The 17,920-nt window shown below is 43.9% G+C and overlaps 2 protein-coding genes across 2 annotated transcripts; one reads left to right on the top strand and one right to left on the bottom strand.

Moving 5' to 3' along the window:
• Positions 1-42: 42 nt before the first annotated feature.
• Positions 43-10,731, top strand: pkp1a (plakophilin 1a). The gene is made up of 15 exons (XM_076167043.1): positions 43-332; positions 2,649-2,761; positions 5,293-5,481; positions 5,607-5,776; positions 5,901-6,042; positions 6,517-6,724; positions 6,954-7,122; positions 7,416-7,533; positions 8,259-8,426; positions 8,522-8,698; positions 9,005-9,158; positions 9,258-9,444; positions 9,579-9,663; positions 10,306-10,385; positions 10,577-10,731. Exons 1-14 carry the CDS (start codon positions 164-166, stop codon positions 10,378-10,380), a joined length of 2,124 nt encoding a protein of 707 aa, XP_076023158.1. The 5' UTR covers positions 43-163; the 3' UTR covers positions 10,381-10,385; positions 10,577-10,731.
• A 2,190-nt stretch (positions 10,732-12,921) lies between these two features.
• tnnt2a (troponin T type 2a (cardiac)) lies at positions 12,922-16,749 on the bottom strand. The gene is made up of 11 exons (XM_076167045.1): positions 16,671-16,749; positions 15,875-15,904; positions 15,609-15,633; positions 15,306-15,369; positions 15,100-15,216; positions 14,946-15,023; positions 14,740-14,850; positions 14,530-14,639; positions 14,319-14,409; positions 14,095-14,135; positions 12,922-13,302 (listed from the first exon to the last, which is right to left on the bottom strand). The coding sequence occupies exons 2-11, from the start codon at positions 15,888-15,890 to the stop codon at positions 13,269-13,271; spliced, it is 687 nt and encodes a 228-aa protein (XP_076023160.1). The 5' UTR covers positions 15,891-15,904; positions 16,671-16,749; the 3' UTR covers positions 12,922-13,268.
• Positions 16,750-17,920: the final 1,171 nt, after the last annotated feature.

Below are 17,920 nucleotides of genomic sequence, written 5' to 3' on the forward strand. Positions count from 1 at the left end.
ACATTAGGAGGAACTCCCCAACCTTGGCACCTCCGCTGTTAGTCGTTGCTCCTAATCACACACTCCTCCACCTCCTCCTTTTCCTCGTCCGCCGCCGCCGCCGGACTCGGGCTCGTGTAGTCTGGTTGAATCCACCGGTGTTGAAGGGAGATAAGTCGGGAAGATGCCGCTGCGCTCGGTGATGTCCGACGGGAAGGCGGAGGACACGTCGCTCGCGGTGCCCTCCGACAACAAGCTGAGCCTGGGACAGCAGCGCGTGCTGGATCAGGTGCACACCATCAAGCGGAGCAAGTCCAAGAAGAACAATGGCTCCCTGTCTGTGTCACCCACAGGTACGACCGACCCGAACCAACTAACGCCGCGTTTAAGGCTGGATTCTATTCCGAGCGGAGGCGTCTGCGTACGGCTGCGAACACCGCGGGCGCGCAGTAGATGTGATAATAGTTGTTTTTTTGAAGTGCTACTTGCTCAGGGCGAAACGAAACGCGACTCATTTTGTTTGAGAAGTTTGTGGTATTTGTTGTTGTTGTTGTTGTTGTTGTTAGGCGCCAGTGTTGCACCGAAATGGTAGTGCTGAAATGGTGTTTGATAGACGTTCGGTGGCGCATATGTTAAAACAGAATGAAGCCGGTTGGTAGAATGTGTAAATACGCCTCACGGGTTAGAGGCGAGAACTTTACTCTTGTGTACATCCATACTGTGACACTCTGTTGGCGGCGTCACTCAACACTTTGCGTTCTTCATCTTTTGTTAGTCATTGTCTGTGACGTTCTCCTGACTTTAAAGACATTGGCCTCATGCCTCACGGCAGCAGGTTCATGTGTCAGTAGAAGACTCTCTTTCTTCAGTTTGTACAATAACGTCATAGCTGGGTATTGACTTTGTGAGCAAACGTGGGAAAACCAGATGAGTTCTTGAGATTACTTCCCAAATCCGGGGCTAATAGAGGATGTAAACCTCTCTGACATTTTAATCCAACTCTGTTTTTGTGTGGAAGTGGTGAGAAAAGGGGGCGTAGCCACTTGAATAGTTGTGTATTGTTCACTCTCAGTGTGACATTTAGATGAATAGACATCAGAATGCTTACAGTCCCAGAGTAATAGTGAAATTGTTTCGTTTCTAGGCAACTTGGAAAAGTGAGATTCCACACGTCATTTTCAACAACTGGCGTGAAACATGATCATGAGTTGTATTGAAAAGGAGTGGCGTGTGTTGTATGTGTGTTGGAGCAGTTTTTCCTTTTGGTAGTGAAGAAGGTTCATAATGAAGCTCCGGCTGTGAGGCTGTGATGCATACCGACGACTTTAGTGTTTCTGTCTGATCTGTTTTAACTCATCGGATGATTGTTTTGTTGGGCAGGTACAGATGTGTAACCTACCTTACCAAACCATGGCATTTATACCAGAAAACACTATCTCATGACCCTGATCATTCTGTATAGGGTTATGAATTAAATCATGCAGAATAACCTCATATTTTAAAGTTCAAGTTAGTTCACGGGGCAAGAAAATACTTGTATTTTTTTGTTCGTTAAAGCCAAATGGTTAGTTCTGCACAGTTAAGTAAGTTTCTAGGAGTCAGCTGAAGGCCTGTCCAAGAATGTGCTCAAGGCCAATAACAGTGAAACAGAAGAGGACAAATAAAAGCAGACAAACACTAGATAAAAACAAGAACATCCACAGGCTTGGAGATGCATTCCTGAGGTTGTAATAGGCTCCCTTCAATTTTAACATTGAGGTTGGAGAAAGTGTAGTAATAAAGCATCGTAATAAATTTATTGGTTTGTCAGAAATGATTTACTATTGGCAGAATGTTCCAATGATATTGCAAATCAAAAACGTGTGATTTGCAGAGAAGAAAGCAGATCATCTGTTGGACCGCTGCTATGAGGGTTCTCTCTGATCAGGACACATTCAAACGCACACTTACAACCTCTGCCTTATAGGTGTTTATGCTATGAACTGGAGTTTGTTTTTACAGCCATAATCCTATAATGGGTGAATTACAAGCTGGCATCATACAGCAAACGTTTATGTGAGTCTGACAGACGGAGACGTGGTGATGACCTGTAAAAGCTGAATACCCATAAGCTGTTTTATGTCAAACGTTCTGACCTAGGTGAGGTCATGTCTGTCTTCCTGGCAACGGTACACACGGTACACACTCCAACGGCTGAAGTGATATTGAACTGTGCAGTGAAAACAGGGTGATACAAGAAGAAACAAATGAAATATTTTATTAATCAATCCATTTGATTCTCAAGTAAATCATTGGTTTCTTCGCTGGAATCAATAAAATACAAACAAAAAGTCATAAATGTAAAGATTAAATTAAGAACCTGATGAATACACATCAACATAGCCCCATACAACCTTGTTCCCTTTGCATGTCTGGGAACTCTTTCATAAAACACACTCACTGAAGAATTAAGCCGTGTTTCAGTCTGACAGTAAACGGTGTGTGAAGTCCGGGCGATGTATAGGAGCTGTGCCTCATTCATAAAGTGTCTCTGTGTGCATTATGTCTCACACACCACCGCAGGTTTCTTTGTCATTCGTCATAGACAATCATGAACATCCTGGAGGGAAAATGTCCTCTTTGGATTTCATATTTTCTGAACTCAATACTCTCGTGTCCTCTTTCAACAGGTGTTGCTCCTCAATCCGTGTCGGGGTCTAAGGAGTTTGGATCCTTCAAGTTTTCTCCTCTCAAATCAAAAAGCTTCTTCAGCCACAGCCACTCCACAAGCTTCAACAAACTGGTAAATGTCTCTGTTTTGTCAGTGTTAAGCACTTAATCCAAGCAAATCCCCATCGCTTCAGGCAGTGATGTGATGTTTCCAGTTATTCTCATTGGATATGACTTTAAACTGGAAGCCAATTTCTTATCTGCATGACATAAACATGACAACAAAAGCAGGCTCGATACGCAATGGATTAGGTAATTAGTAAACACATTGTTACCATTTTTGTGGCCTCCTGAATTGAGCTGGGGTTTTTTTTCCTTTACATTTATTTACACATTCTTATTTACATGTGAGAGTTGTGTATTGGCATGTCACTACGTTTTGACATGTGCTTGTATGTACATAGGTTTGTGTGTGAGTGAGCTTGTGTACACATTCTGGCGGCAGTGTGGCTTTGTTTCTGCCACATCCGCAGTGTACTTTTTCTTCCTTTCTTTGTGATATGAGCAGATAAAGCAGCTTTTGTTGCAGAAATCCCTCTGATCCTGAGAGAGAGTCTCTTCACCTCTTCTTCTCTGTGCTTCTACAAACTATATTTCTGTCTTGTTTTGGCCCCTTAAACTAATTAATTTAACAGTTAAATGAACTAACTGTGTTTTAGTATGTAGCAGTCCGGCTGCTTCTTCACATTGACACATTTGTTTGAGTGTAAATCTTAATTTCAACACCCAGAGAGGTAAGATAAGGTCAAGTCATTTGCAATATTCGACTCATACAAATTCCACATACGAGTAGGGCTGACTTCATCATCATTGTGGGTTTGTGTCTGGGTGTTTATGCGTGTATGTTTGCACTGGGTGGGGTCGGTCTCCCTGAGCTGACCTACTGACAGAACGCTGAGGCATGTGGAAGGAGTGTGGCGATGTGTGGTTGATGAAGTCTCATAACGCATCATTACCTCCCTAAATTAAACTATGTAACTTTGACAGTTGCGCTTGAGAAAAGAAACAAAATAACACAAGCAAAAACACGCCGTATCTGAATGATTCAACGTTAATTACGAGTAATATTTGGCCAGTTATGCATGTTGCAGCAAGTTATAAAAGATTTGCTACCCTAATTATGTTTATGGCAATCTGTACTCTTACATGGCTCGTTAAAACTTTGATCATGTGCCCACGTTTTTTTTCTTCAAGCATTGCGCAATGACAAAATTAACGCATAAACGCACATATGCTTGCACACCATGAGTAGGAAGCATATTAATTCAGGTACGTCAACGCCCTCACTGAAGTAGGTCACCGCCACTTACATTCCCTCACCTGGCAACCTGGCAGAGGATCAACACACTCTGATTGACTCTCTGAATGACACTCTGACACCCCCATGAAGGTGATGTCATACTGGTCAGTATTGCTGACTTGGCACAGTGCCGTCTAATTTCACCAGATCCTTTTGTACGCTGTCCGTCTTCTTCTTCTGCTGTGTTTGTATCCCTTCTGCCTTTTCTGTATGGTAGCTCAGGTGTCAGGCCACATAGTTGTGAGAACCAGCAGCTTCGTTATCAGTTGTTGACAGATCCGTCTCCCTTCAGCATTGACATTGCCTGGTACTGAGCAACAAGTCAGGCCGGAACAGCAAAGAAACTGTGCACATGAAGGAGGACAGCCAGAGTTGAACAAACATTTGAACACTCTACACGATAACACTCTAGCTTGAATCAACGTATGTCAGTATGTAAACTCAAATGAATAACTGTGGGGAAACGGTTCTGGTCCGGTAATATTTACAACCTAATTCCTTCCATTGTCTTCCTGGCACTCCTGAAAGACCAAAGGGAAATTTCTCTTAGACGGTTGTGCTTTTTTTTAAATAACATAATAGGTGCTGGAGGTTTGCTTTTAAAAAATCTTAGAGAGTGACTCATCCATAGAGCAGTTGCCTGTGCCCTGTTCTTGGCACTGGCAATTTTACTGGGCTGTGCCAAGTGCCTTAGTTACTTTCCGGAATGGCTATGCACAGACACGAACACAAAACCACACTGATAAAGTAACCCACCAACACACACACACACACACACACACACACACACAAAAATGCGTCCGCATATTGAGCAAGAAAAATATGTAAAAGCAAAACATGTGTAGTGAAATTTTCAGGTTCAGTTCAGAGTTCATGAAGACGGGTTTCTCAGGTGCTACTATGTCAGACTCACACACACAAAGCTCCTCTGTTCAAAACTACTTTTAGCTTATAACATAAATGTTTTGCACGTCTCTAATGGCAGATATCACGTTGCCTGAGTTAGGGTGGTTGTTTGGTGCGTTCCTGCTTAGACGGGGCAAAAGGAAAGCAAAGGCTTTGTGTGAGGTCAGATTCCTCTGTCTTGGTTTACAGGGGATTTCTTTGAGAACTGTTCTTGTGGAAAGTGGGTTACCTACTTGTCTCTCTCTCCTTTTTTGCTCTTTTTTGTACTCAATAATTTGACATTGTTAACATGTATAAATGCTATGCATTAGCCTAAAGGCAACATCTTGTTTATTTCGTCATCTGAGCATTGAATGGGAAAGTTTTCCTTCACTGAACCACGCATTCTGTCTTTCTAGGGGAATGCGCAGAAGAGTCGTACCTTGTCCAGTAGAACCGTGGAAAAAAGACAAGTCAACTCTACCAGCGCATGGGACCAAGGTTTCAACGCCTCCGCCTGGCCCGAGCCACCCAATGGGATCAAATCCAGCCGCAGTGACCCCACTTTGGCTCCTCCCCTTTCACCTGTGGCTGTCACTTCCTTTGCGGTAATCATTTAGTCAACTATTACACACAGAAGTTTACCTAAATATATGCAACTATGCTTTCCATAGAACAACATTGTCCGAGTTAATCTTTTATGTTTCTTTTTGAAAAACATTTCTGTTTTTAGACACAAAAAATCGGGATTGCGACCCGAAGCGCCAGGAACAGCACCTACTCCATGACCAATGGCATTCAGAGGGACAGCAGCCAGACATGGGCCGTAAGACCCCTCTCAGCCCAGTCTGAGGTTGACAACAAGTTCACTACCATCAAAACAACTAAGACAGAACAGGCACAGTGAGTTTACGTTGCTGCTTGCCTTACAAAAATAGTTGTTGTTACGCTTTAAATACATTGAAACATATTCGTCAGAGTAAATTAAATCTGAGCTGTTGACTGAATCCTTTGCCTCTTTGTGCAGAGTCAACAGCTCAGCGGCGATGTCAGACCTGACCCTGAAGGAGGCTGTGGACTTCTTGTCTTGCTCTGACGAGAATTACCAGCAGTGCGGCGCCACGTTCATCCAACACGTCACCTTCAAAGAGGAGCAAGCCAAACAGGAGGTGAGAACATCTACAGTATATATACATGGAGATACAAACAATGACACTACTGTGCCATGCGGGTGTATGCACAGACACACCCACCCAACAAATACAGATGCACTGTGCGGGCAATCATTTTCACAGCTGGGTAGTTATTGTGTTGTGTGAGAGTGGAGAAGCACTCTATAGACCTTTGTGTAACCTGGCCTGAGGAGGAGGAGTGTCCATTCATGTTTGTATTTGACTGCTAACTGTATTTGGAGCTCTGTGTTGTTAATCTGTGGTCAGACGGACAAATACTGACTGGATTTGTAAAGGTCCTGCATTACAATATTTGATTGATTCAACGTTAAGTAAATGTTTATAATGTGCAGGAGTCAGCCATGTCAAAACTCAAACATCTATCAGTTTTGGATAGTTTGAAGTGTATTAAAAGACTCAGAATTTCACAGCTTGACTCTCACCTGTTGCCTCCACTTGTCTCTGTCCCAGGTTAACATCCTAGGTGGTATTCCTCATCTGGTGGTGCTAATGAAGAGCCCCAATCCTTTGGTGAGCCAGAGCGCCTCTGGGGCCCTCAGGAACCTGGTGTTCAAGAACCACAGCAACAAGCTGGAGGTTCAGCAGTGCACTGGTGTAGCCAAGGCCCTGCAGCTACTGAAGGAGACTGACTCCACTGAGACCCAGAAACAAATCACAGGTAGAGAACGAGAATTGCATTTCCTGAAGCAAATGTGCTGAAAGCTTTTGCCCAACGCCGAAGAGGTGCCTGAAAGACTGATGTGTGAAGTTCTGAAAGTTTAACATTGCGCCGGTTTTCGCTTTAATGCAGAAAGAGCAAAAACTACACTCTACAATTGGTTGCTAAAGGCATGAAGTCTCAAGGTCTTTCTCTTTTTCACAATGGCATTTCTCCTTGCCACTCGTAGGCCTGCTTTGGAACCTGTCCTCGGCTGATGAACTGAAGGGAGAGCTCATAGCGACCGCCCTGCCCGTCCTGACTGAGAACGTGGTGGTGCCATTCACCTGCTGGTCAGACAGCAGCACCAACAACAACATACACCCAGATGTGTTCTACAACGCCACAGGGTGCCTGCGGTAAGGACACGTTATTAAGACGGCCGTTGAATTTCCTATTTAAAGTCATATTTACTCACGAAGAACTAAGTATTAACATACTTTTCTAGTTCTCTGCAGCAGTGAGGGCTTTCTTGCTCGTGTACTGTTACTGATATCTTAAAACCTCCTAACACAATTTTGGTTGTTGCCTACAAGGTGTTATAATGCTGTATGTGCGTGGGCATTCAAAGTTATGTGTATATTGAAATACTCTGTAAATGATTGTTTCTTCGTGCGGTTAATGATTAAATTAATGATTAAAATGTGCGTAGGAATCTGAGCTGCGGCCAGCAGAAGGAGAGGCAGGCGATGAGGGACTGCCGCGGCCTGATCGACTCACTCGTGAGCTACCTACAGTCCTGTGTGGCAGAGGACAACCCTGATGATAAGGTATCCTACACAACACACATGACACAATCCTCATCTTTCTACCTAGAATCTTTTCCAATCCAAGAGAAATGCAGACAGTGTAACAGTTGTATTTTAACCTCCGGGCTGAAGTTCTTACAATGATGAATGAGTGGGTGGAGTAATCCATGTTGTGAATGTGATGTTTGGCGACTTACTGTCGCATACAGTTCACACTGAACGCGTCATGCCATACAGGACATGTACACGCACATTTACACATTCTTCTCAATGCATGTGATCACGTTCTCACACACCGACACAGGTGGTAAGAAGTGTGCACATAGTGTCTGCCTGTTTAAATAGTGTGGGTGTGGACGTGTGTATGTGCCGCCTGCACCAGTGTTGTGTTTGCACAGTCTTTTATTACAGTAATAGAGTTTGTTTAGTGAGAACTGTACATTGCATGAATTGTTTTAGTGCTTATTCCACCTTTATTCACGTTTATCATCATTAAGGTGAATTCAATGATTGATTACTAAACAAATATGACATTACTACAATTTAGAAACATAAGTAAATTGATTCCTTTGTAGGATACTACACTAAATGCACTTATTTCCAAAGGAAGGGCAAAAGGAACTAAAATACAAGACATAAAAACACAGGAAAGTGTCGCTTGGCTCTGTGTTGCTTTGATGCTTTGACATTTGAAAAATTAACATTGCTCATTAAGATTGCCTCTCTTGATCTCTCCTCTCCTCTAGTCGGTGGAGAACTGTGCTTGTATCCTTCATAACTTGTCCTACCAGCTGGAATCCGAGTCCCCCGAGTGCTTCGTCAGGTTCAGCCCTCCCAGAGAGAGCGGCTCAGAGAGCAAGAAGGACCAAACCATCGGGTGCTTCAGCCCCAAGAGCAGCAAGGCTCATAAGGAGGTGGGCACGCTGTCACTCTCTCTCTCTCTCCTGTGTGCTGATTAAAATGAGGAAGAACCTTTTAATCAAAGCCCCCCCTTGATCCCCCTCTTCAGTTTACCTTTGATGCGACCCGGGAAATGCCAGAGGACAGTAACCCATCAGGGACCAGGTGGCTGTGCCATCCCAAAGCCATGCAGACTTACCTGGCTCTGCTGGGCTCCTCCCGGAACGATGCCACCCTGGAAGCCTGCTGCGGCGCCCTGCAGAACCTCACTGCCAGCAAAGGCCCGGTGAGGACATCGCTCATTCAACAATATAATTATTAGGATTAGCTTTTGTGTCTGCTATGAATGGATCCTCAGGTTTTTCAGGACATTATATTTTAGTAAAGCAATAATGGATTAATGACTCATCAACAGAGTTAACACTAAGAGCTCAATCATATTATTAGAGGAGATTAGATGAGAAAATGGAGACTTGGGAAAGAGGGAGACATGCCACACACACTGTTACCTCTGAACACAATGCAATGAGAATCATTTTGCGATTAAAGTGAGAGATAGATCTGATTAACGTTGTGATTGTTTCTGCCCCAGGGATCCACTGCCATGTGCCACATTCTGGTTCAGAAGCTGTTGGCTCTGCAGAGCTTGTCTCCACTGTTACAGTCTCCCAAACGCAGCGTGCAGAAGACCGCAATGTCCCTGGTGGGTAACCTGTCTCGGATCAGCAGTTTGCAGACTTCCATGGGTAAGACGAAGCGTGACATGTGGACAACACCCAGCTGTGTGTTTGTTGTGTTTCACCACAGGGTTTATCACTCAAGTCTTTTCTTTACGTTCTGTCCAGGGAAGCAGATTCTCCCTGAACTCACCAGCCTCCTCTCCTCTGGTAACCGGGAAATGGGAAACTGTGATGAAACTATAGCAACCACTTGTAACACAGTGCGGAGTTTGATGTTGGCAAATCCAGACGCCAGCAAGAAGCTCCTCAACAATGAGCTGGTGTCATCACTCGCTGACCTCAGCGAGAACGGGTAAGACAATCCTAGTCGACGTGTTGCTGCCTCTCTGCATCCACTCTTCTTTGTTGGAGTTTTCTCTTTCTGTTATCCTGGACGGGCCTCTTCCTGTTCCAGTCTCTAATGCCCTTTGTGACCTTGTCTCTTAGGACCCTCCCCAAAGGCAGCAAAGCAGCCTCCTACCTACTCTACAGTCTGTGGAATGAAAAGACTTTGCAAGGCGCTCTGAAGAAGGTAACACACACACACACACACACACGCATCAATTGGAGACCACAAAAGATTAAGTGGCCACAAAATGAAGTCGTATATCACATTTTAACATCCAATTTATAAATCATTGTGTGCGTGGTGGGAGGTCTTAGCTGAAATGGGTGTGTGTTTCTGATTTCACTGCTCTGGCTCAGTCACTTTCCCTTCCCGACCTCACCCTCTCCTCCACCCTCCGCCCCACCCTGAGTGAAGGGAGTGCACAAACTAATCACCCCGGAATCCCGGCAGACTGGTTTTTGATGATTGCTGTCTTAATAGTCGAGGTGCAACACAGGCAGACAGAAAGACAGATGGGACCGGGGGGTCAAGACAGAATGGGGGTCAGAGCTCGGACCTAATGGTGCTGAGCTCCTGCTTATCATTAGCAGATGTGACGGTTGCATACATGTCATAGATGACAAGATAGCGACAGACAAGACAGAAAAACAGACCTGGCGAGAGGAGAAAACACAGTTTGACGATTTGCCAGAGACTGTTCCTTGTTTCTGACGGTGTGTGTGTTTCCTCTCATCATTACAACAAGGGGTGTGTACTCACATAAAGTCTGCGAAACAAACTAAAGCTGCCTTTTTTCACGTCCTTTATTGACTTTTTGATCCACAGCTGGGTCTGGGCAAATCTCTCTTTGTCAACGAAAACACCACAGCAGTGCACAAGTCGTTGCAAGTCATCGAATAAAAACGGTGAGCGAGTGCAAAGGCACCAGGGCACAATGGATCTATGTCCTCCTGTGTTCAGAGAGGATGTGAGACTTGTCAAAGGTCTATGTTCTAAAATTAGAATGTGTTGTTTATGTGTTTGTGTTCCCCTCTCTCTCTCTCTCTCTCTCTCTCTCTCTCTCCCTCTCTCTCTTTCTCTCTCGATGTTCTGCCAGTGTGCACATGTGGCAGCGTGCAGATGGAAGCCAGCGTGTTTAGACACTTCTGCGGCCACACCCTTTGCTACATGGAGGGTAAAAAAAAAATGCATTCCCTATGTCTAAAAGCTTAGTTGCAAAAATCTATCAATTGTGGGCAAAAGAGTAAGTAGTGTACATACTAAAGAGAAAAGCTTTAACTGTTGCAAATAACCCCGAGGTGTTCTGTGTATTTAACTTGAACATGTTTCTCTGTGTACATAAACGGTGAGTGTGTTTGTGCTCGGTGATGTGTGATTGAGCTTAATTCCAGTGTTATGGCAGTTCTAAGAATCTGAGAGCCACGACACACCAGCGGATCGTTACCTGCAGTGTGTTTGTACTCGGTGGGCAAATGTGCCTCTGCTGCCCTGAGAACTTGAGCGTGTCAGTTAACTGAAACGATGTGAGGAGATGTTTTGCGATGGTTAGCGGGCGGGCGGGTGCGAGTGTGTGAGTGAGCGAGTGAGTGAGTGAGCAAATAGAGAGAATTTATTCTTATATGGAAAAAGAAGAGAGAGTGAGAAGTCTGCTTGTGTTGCTGTGCTGAGGGGGAATCCTGTTCCTCCAATGAGTCGGAGCAGTAAAGTGAGACGATAATAACATCAGAGTTTGTATTTTTGAAGTTTTGATGTCGAATGTACGGAAATAAAGCATGGGAAAAGTTTTTTTTTTTTTTTTTTTTTTTCGGATTTGCCAGGTTTTCATGTGACAGCGGAGCAATGCTACATTTCTAATGTTTGGATCTCTGTTTTTTACTTCTGTTCTGTAACCTGTTTAGTTTTATAACACAAACAGATGTTATTGTTGTGCCTAAACAGCAGTAACAGCTGAGGCTCCTGCTGTCTGGTTTCTTTGTCACAATCATGCTGTCTTTATTCAATATTGTTTCCTTTATTACATAATCTGAAGAATTGCATATCCTAACTTTGAACACCTGGATACACTTTGATTAACTATGGATGGCAACATTAACACGTCTTCTAATGCTTCAGTGAGCAACATTACTGTATACACACCTGAGCGTATCTGACATACCTGTGCAGTAACATTGTATGTTACTTTGAATTGTAATTGCATTGCTAACATGCTGACCTTTACTAACTCGTACTAGCTTTGTAAATGCTGCTTATTGGATGTTTTCATGTTAAGAAGAACCACAAGCGAGGGTTGCATATTCTAATAAGAAGTAATGAAAGGCTGTAAACGTCCCAAGCATAGCTCATGTAGCTCAGTGATCTGCTCAGTCACTGTGAGTCACACGTCTGTTTGCTGTGAATGCACCAAATATTTACATGTTAGCTATTAAATATCATCATTTTATACTTACAACAGATATCTGTCATTTAAAACATAGAAATGTTAAAATGCAGTTTTATGACTTTAACTTTTATGCTGGAATCCATGTTACCTACTGAACAATGGCTTCCTTTCCTGAAAACATGCTGTAAAACTGAAGAACCCTTTGGGCACACAGAATTAAAAACTAGGTGATGCATCTCCATGGTGATCTGCTGGTTCAAAATTAGCAGTTATTTTAGTTAATTTATGCGTCAGAGACACTTGTTCGGACAGGCAAGGCCCACAAGGCACCAACCGATTCATCGCACTCGACTGGTTTTTCCATTTTATGACGTGCAGTCGGGCTGAGGTTCTTCTGCCTCAGGGAAGATTGGGCCTCAATATTGCTTTGATTGTGTTTTTGGAGAAATGTCTCTGTCACGTCTGTATATAGAATAAATAACTCGTATGCAGATAGCAGTGTAACTGTTTGTCTTTTGTCAACAGCAACAATAAAGAAATCCAGTATGATATGCAGCATGTTTGATATTTGCGTAATTCTGTTCTCAGAAGTAGAGACGACGTCATCCTGACCTTGTTTTTATTCTAAGTTCATTGGTTAAACCGAGCTGTTTGTTTCAGTGGTTTCACTGGTGGTACTCCAAACACCAGTATGGACATCAGTATCAGTGTGCTGTCTGATCCATCTGATGCACCTGATGTCTGGAAAGATATGTGAAATAATAACACAACAAGCACAAAGAAACACTCGGCAGATAAAGTATACCACAAAGTATTTACATTATGGTGCCAAATGTGTGTACTTTTGATTCATACTGTATATTCTGTATATCGTTTCTAGCATTTGAAGTTACACTCAAATAAAAGAAATAATCCACAAATCCATGCACACATTGGTGCACATCATTGTATGAATTCTGATGGAGACACAGGAAACAACACAGTGTGTGTTTGGTGTAATTTTCTGAGAGAATATTCTCATGCTGTACTTCCAGTACGTGGACATACTCTCCATGCAAGCTGTAACTACTATTCCAGTGTGTGTGGGTAGGTCTGGACTGGGTGTCGGCGAGGAGCATCATGTCAGAGTCGTGTCTGAGCCTGTCTCTGTCTCTGAGGAGGAAGATGTTTCTTATTCTCTTTGCTTTAGGTTTTGCACTCATGCCTTCGCTGTATTAAGAGTTACTTGACTCTGCTTTGAGCTTTAATAAATGAATACATACACTTGTAGCCGCTGAGCTGAGATTGTTTTATTTACACGCACACAGAGCATCTATACTGTAGAGGAAGACTGAAGCAGAGAGGTGGATGTCCAATTCGGGTGGTGGCAGGAGAAGTCCCAATAAGAGGCAGCAGGGCCCTCAGCTCCTCAGGCCCTCAGGCCTCTCTTGGTCCTCTTAGAGCTGTTGAATCACAGACACGTCAGGCACGACCCGTTTCTCCACACAAACACGTCAAAAAAATGATAATTCAACTGTCAGTTGAGTGTCTCCCCTACCAGTCTGTCCAGAACAAACAGTCAATGGAACACTGTGTGTGAGACAAACTCAGACATGCATGTTTCTCTCTCTCTGTCTGTGTGAGTGACAGGTGTATCAGGCAAGTGTGCCACACCCACACACACACACGCACACACACGCACACGCACTCACACACACAGCTAGCTCCCACACTTAGTCAGTGTGAGTATCAGCGCCTCAGAAGGGCTTCGGGGCTTTTGAGAATGAACAAAATGAGAGGATAAGACAGAAAGAGGAGACGATACATCATCTCACTGTCATTCAAACGGTGATCAGCATGCAGACGACTTGTTCCCATCTGCAGCAGGTAGTTACTGTATGTGAGCGTGTACACAGATCTGTTTTGTTCTGAATAATCCTTAAATGAAACAAGATCATTGGTGTGCATTTGCCTCTGAGAAATGTCGTTTTTGAAGCGAATGTTTAACTAGTCGGGTGTGTTCTGAGGAGACTAGATGGTTTTATTCATCTAAGGAATGAGAAGAATTCTTAAGCACCCCTTTGTCTGTAATTGTTTCCTTTACATTGTAAGAACATTTAACCTGTATCTAGAAACACGTGGACGTCTGAACGAAGAATCTTGTTCTTGTTGTTCTTTGTGTGGGAAACACAAAGTTCAAATGATTATATTTGTGTTATTCCATGTTTGTGTCAGAGGGAGAACAAATATTTTACGTTTTCTGATGGTCGCTGACACGGTTCCTCAGCACGTTGATCTGGAACAGAGATGTAAACGTTACTCTGATGAGCTCACACACACACACACATGCTTCTGTTGTGTTGAGCTGTACTTTGTTGCAAGGCAAGGCAATTTTATTTATATAGCACATTTCATCAGCAAGGCAATTCAACGTGCTTTACAATAAAATAAAATAAAAGCATCTTGTGTTTGTGTTCACCTCATATTTCTGCGAGGTGAGCTGGTACTGCAGATCAAACTTCTCTGCCTCCAGCTGGTGCATCCACTCCCACAACTCCTTGGCTTTCCCCCTGACAGACGCATGTTTATGTTGAGGGTGTTTATGTACATTTAGTACCATATGTGTCTCGTAAAGTGAATGAAATGACTTTATCTGCTCTGTGAGACCTTGTTGCTCCTTGTCCTCCTACCTGAGTCTGTCTTGGTTCATGTTCTCCATATCCAGTGGTTTGCGTCTCTCACTCAGGATCTTCTTCTTCTTCTCTCTCTCTGTCTGCCTCTTACCACTGCGCTTCTCTGTCTGCGTGAAAGAGGAACAAGACTCATCCTCCATCTTTTTCATTTGAACTCTTTGCACATGGTCGCAAATCAATGTAAACCCTCCTCCTCCTCCTCCTCACCAACTTCTGCATGTAGCCGCCAAAGTGGAGGCTGGTCAGAGTTTTCTTCTTCTTCGCGTCATCATCTGCTCTCCTCTTGGCCTCCTCATCCTCCTTGCGAGCTTTTTCCTCCTACAGGGAATTGGATGGAGATAGGAAGCTGAGGCTGAGGCGGCTCATCCGGCGTTAACAAAACCTCCACCTCAAACCCCTGGAACTGATCTTACCTCAAGGCGCTTCTGTCGCTCCTTCTCTCTCTCGCTGCGAATTCTATGCTGCTCTGCCCGCTCCGAACGTCGCTTCTCCTGCAGAACATCGCATTTCAATGGAGGAACTCAAACCAAACAACACCAGTAAATATACATAGGGTAGATCACTCACAATCCTGTCCGTGAGATTAATCAGCTCCTCCTCCTCCTTCTTCCTGCTTACAAAGTGAACTTCAATCAAAGTCTGGAGCTCCATCAGGTCCTTCTCCATCCTTTTACGATGAATATCCTGCAGAAAAAAAACAAGAGATTCTGTAAGTGGGGGAACTGTGTGTCGCAACTTTCTGCTTTGAGTTTGTTCCTCTGTCTGTCACTCACATCAAAGTCCACCTTCTCTCCATCAGGGATCTTAGGAGGGATCAGGTTGGGCATGATGAATGGCCTGCAGGTAAAGAAGTCATTATGGTTGTCAGGGGCTGATGAGTTGGGAATGTTGTCTATATGCTCAGCAAAAATGTCTTTACATCGCTGACGTGCATCTGCGTCTGTGCACGTCAGGAGTGTTCAGAGGGAACTTCCTGTTGATATTAGATCTAGATCGCCGTTTTGCAAATTGGCATGAGTGTGTGTGTGAGTGTTTATGTTTGTGTCTGGGCACAGAGGCGTATCTGCCTTACTCACTTGTGTTTGGGTTTGGCTTCCTCCTCTGTTGGGAGACAAATCAAAATTAGGGAACAGAAGCATTTGCTGAAGAGCCAGTCCAAGACAAACACACACACACAATCAAAACAAACATTTCATAATCCAACCAGGAACCACAAGCAAGTTCTGACAATGGACCGTGTGTTCTCATAATCACATCTGTCAATCAGTATTCTAAAAACTTCTCCATTGCATTTGTGGCAAACTCTTGAGTGATTTTAGTTATGTAAAATAAACAACGTCACCTTCTCCCTCCTCCATTTCTTCTTCTCCATCTGAAACAGAATGACAGGCGTGAGAGGCTTGCCCGTGAGTTTTTGTGTGTGTGTGTGTGTGTGTGTCATGTTGCACGTCATAAACACCAAATTGGAGGGGCGAGAGAGAGACGAGTCCTGATAATGAGCAGTTTCTCTCCGAAGAAGGCAAATGTGACCTCTGAGTGACACGCAGACCAAATCCCCCATACAAGCTTCAGGAATGCAGTTATTCCAAAACAACGTGTTTGTCGCAAGTAATAGTAGTCGTGGGGTGAAGACCTGGATGAAATTGTGAAATTTTCTCTCGTCTAGTTTTGCAATTCTGCTGCCATGGAATAGGTCAAATCTATTAATGTATCTATTTGATCTATTTGATTATTTAAATAGGATAAACTATATGATTCTTGCAGACTCGGTGGCTCACAGGGTGCATGCTGGGACGCCGAAACACAGACTGAATTTGTCTGAAACTCCTCCCATTTTCGTTTGCCGCGATCAGCATGTGTGTGGTGCCCAACAAAGGGACAATGCTGATTCACTGTCACTGTAACTGTAATTGACTAATGTGACTAATGAGTCCAAGCCTCCAGGGAAGGGAGGGATGGGACCGCTGACGATCACGCTCACCGCTTGGTTCTGTTTGTCCTGACTAAGATCGAGGTCAAGGAGAGAAATAACATACCAGTCTGAGTTAATCAAGTCTGTCCCATACTAAAGTGAAGTGTGACCAAGATTAAACATCATTTTCAAAAAGTGCCTGGCGTTCCTGTGATTTCCCCCTCACCTTCTTCTTCATTGGCCTCCTCTTCCTCCTCCTCTGCAGCAGGCTTGTCTTCCTCCTCTGGGGCTTCTGGGAAGGAGGAACGTTTATAATGACACACTAGTGAGACATCTTGGCAATGAGACAGTGACTCATGAGCATTTTGATGATTACTTTCACCCTGTCAGTTACTTTTCATATCTCACAGTTTCACTGTGAAAACAATATCGAGCCTTCATCAAATGTTGCACCATTGCTGTTGCAGGAGATTGTTTGCACTTTTTCCAGACTCTTCCTCATTTAGTTTGATTTGTTGCGTGCTTGATGTTGTCCTTCAGCGCAGCACACAGGGAGGTATTTGTCCGCCAGGTCAGACTGAGCTACCCCCCGCTGGTATTTCAAACAGATAACAGTGAAGTGCTGGTGAAGTGGAGCGGTGCATGCAAGTGAGTATGTGGCATTTGATCCTCTAAATCCCATCATAAGGCCTGTATTCAAAATCCAAACTGCATTTCCTCCTCCTCCTTGTTTAGTTCAGTTAATATCTGAGGCCGTAAACGCGTCACAGCTTGCAGTCAGACGCTAGAGAGCAAAGTCTGTAATATATGATCTCATGGGGCAACAGAAAGAGGCATGAGGACACGCTCAGACTCACACAGCTCAGACCTGTCTAGGTTAGTCATATGATTGCTTGTTTTCTAAAATAGCATCCCATTGTTCAGTCAAAATTTGTTATATAAAAAATGTGGTTGTGACTCAGTGTGCACAGTGGGACCTTCATCACACTTTATTGTTTCTGCTTGGAGGCATTTAAGGTTATGACTCTTGATGTTGTCACAGTGTGCACAAAAACAACCTCTACTTTTGCTGTCAATGGAGTTTTTAGAAAAGGAGCCCAAAGTGATACCTTCCTCAGCCTCCTCCTCCATCTCCTCCTCCTCCTCCTCCTCCTCCACCACCACCTCCTCCTCCTCCTCCTCCTCCTCCTCCTCCACCACCACCTCCTCCTCCTGCTGCTCCACCTCCTCCTCTACCCCTTCCTCCCCTGCTGAGCGAAGCACAGGGCCTGTTAGCGAAGCCATTAGTAGAGAAAGAACGATGAGATCCAGCATGAATGATTCCAGCGAAATCATTCATGGAAGCTGCCACTTTCACCTTTATTCTAGTGATTTAAGTAAGTTAAATGACAGATTTAGGAATTAAATATTGATTTTTGAATTAAATAATGACAATCCCAATCAAAGTCTAAAATGCATTTTCTTACCTGACAACAG

Source organism: Genypterus blacodes, unplaced genomic scaffold (genome assembly GCF_046128005.1).
Source record: "Genypterus blacodes isolate CSIRO-AG114 ecotype Tasmania unplaced genomic scaffold, CSIRO-AGI_Gbla_v1 ptg000156l_1, whole genome shotgun sequence".
NCBI lineage: Eukaryota > Metazoa > Chordata > Actinopteri > Ophidiiformes > Ophidiidae > Genypterus > Genypterus blacodes.

Coding starts and splice junctions, on each gene's coding strand:
- pkp1a (XM_076167043.1), top strand. CDS start 164: ATGCCGCTGCGCTCGGTGATGTCCGACGGGAAGGCGGAGGACACGTCG. Junction 333..2,648: donor CCTGTCTGTGTCACCCACAG/GTACGACCGACC, acceptor CTCTTTCAACAG/GTGTTGCTCCTCAATCCGTG. Junction 7,534..8,258: donor AGGACAACCCTGATGATAAG/GTATCCTACACA, acceptor CCTCTCCTCTAG/TCGGTGGAGAACTGTGCTTG.
- tnnt2a (XM_076167045.1), bottom strand. Junction 15,024..15,099: donor TTAATCTCACGGACAGGATT/GTGAGTGATCTA, acceptor GATGTTCTGCAG/GAGAAGCGACGTTCGGAGCG. Junction 14,410..14,529: donor ATGAACCAAGACAGACTCAG/GTAGGAGGACAA, acceptor TGCGTCTGTCAG/GGGGAAAGCCAAGGAGTTGT.